We start from the raw sequence: 4,021 nt of genomic DNA on the forward strand, positions 1-4,021 counted from the left end.
TTATAATCTTTTGACAGCCATACTGGAAACTACACAGAGACATTTGCTAAGGTTTTAGTTTTCCCGTGCAAATATCTGCATTCAAATTGCTCTAGCACAAGAAAACCATTGGATTTTGAAGGTTTTGAAGTTCCGTTAAATGTCTTAAATGCAAGACTATAGGGTCATAAACTTTGAAGCTTAGTTAATTTTTATATTCATCAAAATCAGAATTACTGAATAATATAGGTATCCTGAAAAGACCCTAGCCTTATGTTTTTTTTTCTTAAAACCTCAATTTATACTGTTCTACTTTTTAGTTTTAACTGCATTGCAAAACCTGAAAATAGGTATTTCTATATTGTTAACTACTTTAGGCTGCTGAAGTAAAAAGTCAGGACTTCCATTGTCATCTACTTTATATTATCAAACAAGTATTTTTTCATATAGTCTAATCTTAACCCCATTATCTTCTGAGGGCCCACTGGCGATGATTCTCTGATTCTCAGGATTCTGACCGTTAACCATATCAGGATAAAACCACCACAACAGCCACAATTAATGCACGCTACTAACAAACAATAAAACTGACACTATCAGAAGCTCTCCTGATCATGTAAGTCCATCAAAAACAGCCCTGCTATCTCAGAAAGAGTGCAGACAATCTAAATAAAGTCACTTTCCGGGTCCAAAAACATAATCACATCCATAAAGATCCATGGACTGGTTTTTTTCCACTGTGTTTGCCGTAATAATTTCTTCTTCCAGGCAATTATTAGCATTACTATATAGCAACATTTCTGCCAACTTCGATTGTTTTTGGAGTCTCCAGTTTGAAACACCTGGACTTTTTGTCATCAAACAGGTGTAAAATCCTCATTTTCTGTTCTGTTGTTATCAACTTTGAGCCTGAACTAGCAAAGCTGGCTAAGGGGTCAAGTTGAGTTTTCCAGCTAATACCTCCCTTCTACAGTCATCTACAGGCCTCTGTTTCACAATACAAATTCAGACTCAACACAAGTAGCACCTACAGCAAATCCAACGGTTCAGGAATAAACTTAAGAGTGTAACATTTCTAAAGACACCTTTATGTGCTTGTACTTGAAATACTTCAAACAGAATTAATTTTAATTTGGGTATTCTTGAGTAGGAGTTTTTACTCCAGAATTCTGAGGGGTTAAAATGCTCCAAAAAGCTTGATTTGAACAATATAATAAGAATTACTACCATCATTTTATTTTCTTTATTTACAGATTTTTGTCCTACTATGTGACTGTGTCATTAATGCAACATGTTAGAAATGAAAGACTAGATAAGGCTTTAAAAAGCATGAAGAGGGTCTTGAAAAGGTCTTAAAAGAAATAAATTTAATGTCAGATTTTCTCTATATGCCCTGAGTTCACTTTCTTTGAGCCTCTAAATCAAGTCCTTAGTCCAGCTCAAACATGAGTGAGTTTTCAAAGATGAACCCAGCAGATACTGAATGATCACTGATGACCTTTTCATTCCCATCCTCATCAATTTCCCGCAGTAACACAGACGGTAGCAGTGGCCTACTGTCCTTGTGCTCTGGCTTTCCAAGGAGTTCCTCTGTTGGCAGGTCATCTTCATCAATTATCTCCTCATTTTGCACTGATCCTGTAGGAAGTCTCACTGAGGAGAGAGAGACCCCATTGCCTGAACCACTTGGCTGTTTGGCTTCATCTGTTGTAGGCATCTCGCTGGACTCTTCATCTCTCTGGGATGTGGGGTTTACACTCAGGTTCTTATTGTGAGATGGCATTGAAGACCCAACAGCTGTAGCTCGGGATTCCTCCATGGAGCTGTGCTGTACAGGTGTAGCCTCTGTTTCCACCTACAACAGAAAAATGAAAATATTATCATATATTTCAACTTAGAACATTATTTTCAGTGATGGTTTACCTTAATGTTTTCAGCTGGAGTCTCTTCTTTTAGTTCAGTTTTCTCTTTTATTTCTGGAGTCATCATTTTGGTTGTCAACTCTTGATTTACTCTTAGTTTGGGACTTGAATCTTCAGTTGTGTTTAAAACAGGCTGGATTCTTGTTTCAGGGGAAGCAGCTGTATGTGAGTTTTTAGATGAAATTTCAATGCAATCGATGCCCTTATCCTCCTGAAAACTTGGTACACCAGAGTCTTTTTTCTCTGCTGCACTGTAACATCCACCTTCACTCATTTTTGTTAGATGTTCCATTTTCTGTAGGTTTTTCTCATCTTCACTCTCATGTTGTGGTGTTTTATGTAGGTTTTCCCTGTCTTCATCTTCATGCTGCTGAGTGTTCTGTAGATTTTTCTCATCCTCACTTTCTACTTGCTGCATTAACTGTGGATTGTACTTATCTACACCTTTATATTGTGAAGTTTTCTGTATGTTTTCCTCATTTCCCCCATTATTTTGTGGTATTTTCTGTATGCTTTCCTCATCTTCACTCTTGCTTTGCTGCATACTTGGTGAATTTTCCTCATCTTCATGTTTATGTGGAGATGCTTTCTTTATGTTTCCCTCATCTTCACTTAAATGTCGCTGCATACTTTGTAGGTTTCCTTCACAGTCACCATGTTGCTGCGTTCCCTTTTGGTTTTCCTCATCTTCACTCTTAAGTTGCTCCTCTCCTGTCTCCTTTTTCTCTCTCTCCTCTCTTACTTTATCCTTCTCATCACCCTTTTCCTCTCCTTGCTCCCTTCTCTGTACTTCCACCTCCTCACCATCGCTCACACCACACTTATTTACCCCTAGAACAAACTCCAGAGCTTCTTCAGAAGGCAGAACAGGCAGGGTGACTATCAGCTGTTTTTTCTGCTTGTTAAACTTGGCCTCTCCTTTATCTACATCCACAGGGTAGGCTAAAGGCAGCTCCAGTCTGTAGGCTGGTTTCTGGGACTCTAAAAGTAGATGTTTCTCTGTTACTTCCAGGTTAGCATCTGTGACCATCTTCAGGAGTGGCAGGTCAATGGTGACTACTATTTCCTTGGGTCTGGGGCTTTGGGCTGAGTCCCTAGAGCACCTGAAGTCCTGCAGGTCAATAAAAGATCGATACTTCACTGCGTATTTTGGCTCGGTTAGCTCTTTGGTTTTTGGAGGCTGGATCTGGAAGCTTTTAGGTGTAGCATCGCTCTTGGTTTGGGGTTGTGTTGGCTTTGTCTCTGGATATGGGAATGCAAGTGGATCAGGCTTCTCTGAGGCCTCACTGGGTTTAAATCCAGGTATGGGTTTTCTAATAACACAAGGCTGTGGTGTACCTTTGTATTTTGTATTCAGCTCCCTCACGTTGTTTTTATCTAAAGTCACTTTAAAAGTATTCTGGATCCCTTCAATAGCTGTGCTGTCCACCATGTCCATGAATCTACTATTTTTGCTTGCAATGTGGAGAGTGTCAGGGTGGAAAACCACATCATAGATCATGAACCTTCTCCCTTTTCCGTCAGTGTTTTCTCTCCCTGGGTGCAGACTGTGAGGCAATGACCAGTACTGTCCTCTTCGGCCAGCCTCAGCCATCCCCAATTTACACTCAGGTTTACTCACTTTGTCATTGCTGCAGATGTTAATAAAGCATTTCTGTTTGCCATTCACACTCGTCCTGATGGCTCTGAATGGTTCCGGGTGGATAAATTCAATCGTGTTTCCTCTCTCCTGCTCTAAAAGTTTGATCTCCTCTTCGTATCTTTTCCTATTCTCGGGGTCGGATAATTCTTCGGCGTAGTCAAGCAGCATTTCCCGGAACTTTTCGTCTTTGAAAGCCTTTGTCATCCTGTCAATTTCCTCCGCTGTCATGCTGAGCTCTTTAAGCTTATCCACAACCTCCATGATGACTGTTTACAAGAAAAAAAGTTGAATTACGTGACTCGGTGCACGACTTTCAAGAAACAGTGCGAAGAAAAACATCAAGTACGCTAAACTATAAATGAAAGCCCACCAAAATGCTTAATTTCACTCAGTTATGCGCCCACTTGCTTGTGGTTTTGTTCTTCACTAGGTAGCAAACGGTACTGTATTGCCGTAACCATAGCAACCAAAGACCAAT

The 4,021-nt window shown here is 40.0% G+C and overlaps 1 protein-coding gene across 1 annotated transcript; it reads right to left on the reverse strand.

Moving 5' to 3' along the window:
• Positions 1-1,408: 1,408 nt before the first annotated feature.
• On the reverse strand, positions 1,409-3,804 carry LOC121526572 (protein kintoun-like). Its single transcript, XM_041813219.1, has 2 exons — positions 1,993-3,804; positions 1,409-1,834 (listed from the first exon to the last, which is right to left on the reverse strand). Exons 1-2 carry the CDS (start codon positions 3,802-3,804, stop codon positions 1,409-1,411), a joined length of 2,238 nt encoding a protein of 745 aa, XP_041669153.1.
• Positions 3,805-4,021: the final 217 nt, after the last annotated feature.

This window comes from Cheilinus undulatus, linkage group 18, assembly GCF_018320785.1.
Source record: "Cheilinus undulatus linkage group 18, ASM1832078v1, whole genome shotgun sequence".
NCBI classification, from domain to species: domain Eukaryota; kingdom Metazoa; phylum Chordata; class Actinopteri; order Labriformes; family Labridae; genus Cheilinus; species Cheilinus undulatus.

Bases quoted from the DNA above. Each gene is read 5' to 3' on its own strand.
- LOC121526572 (XM_041813219.1), bottom strand. From the start codon at position 3,804: ATGGAGGTTGTGGATAAGCTTAAAGAGCTCAGCATGACAGCGGAGGAA. The intron at 1,835-1,992 runs GTAAATCAAGAG...TTTCTGTTGTAG, and splicing joins ATTCAAGTCCCAAACTAAGA to GTGGAAACAGAGGCTACACC.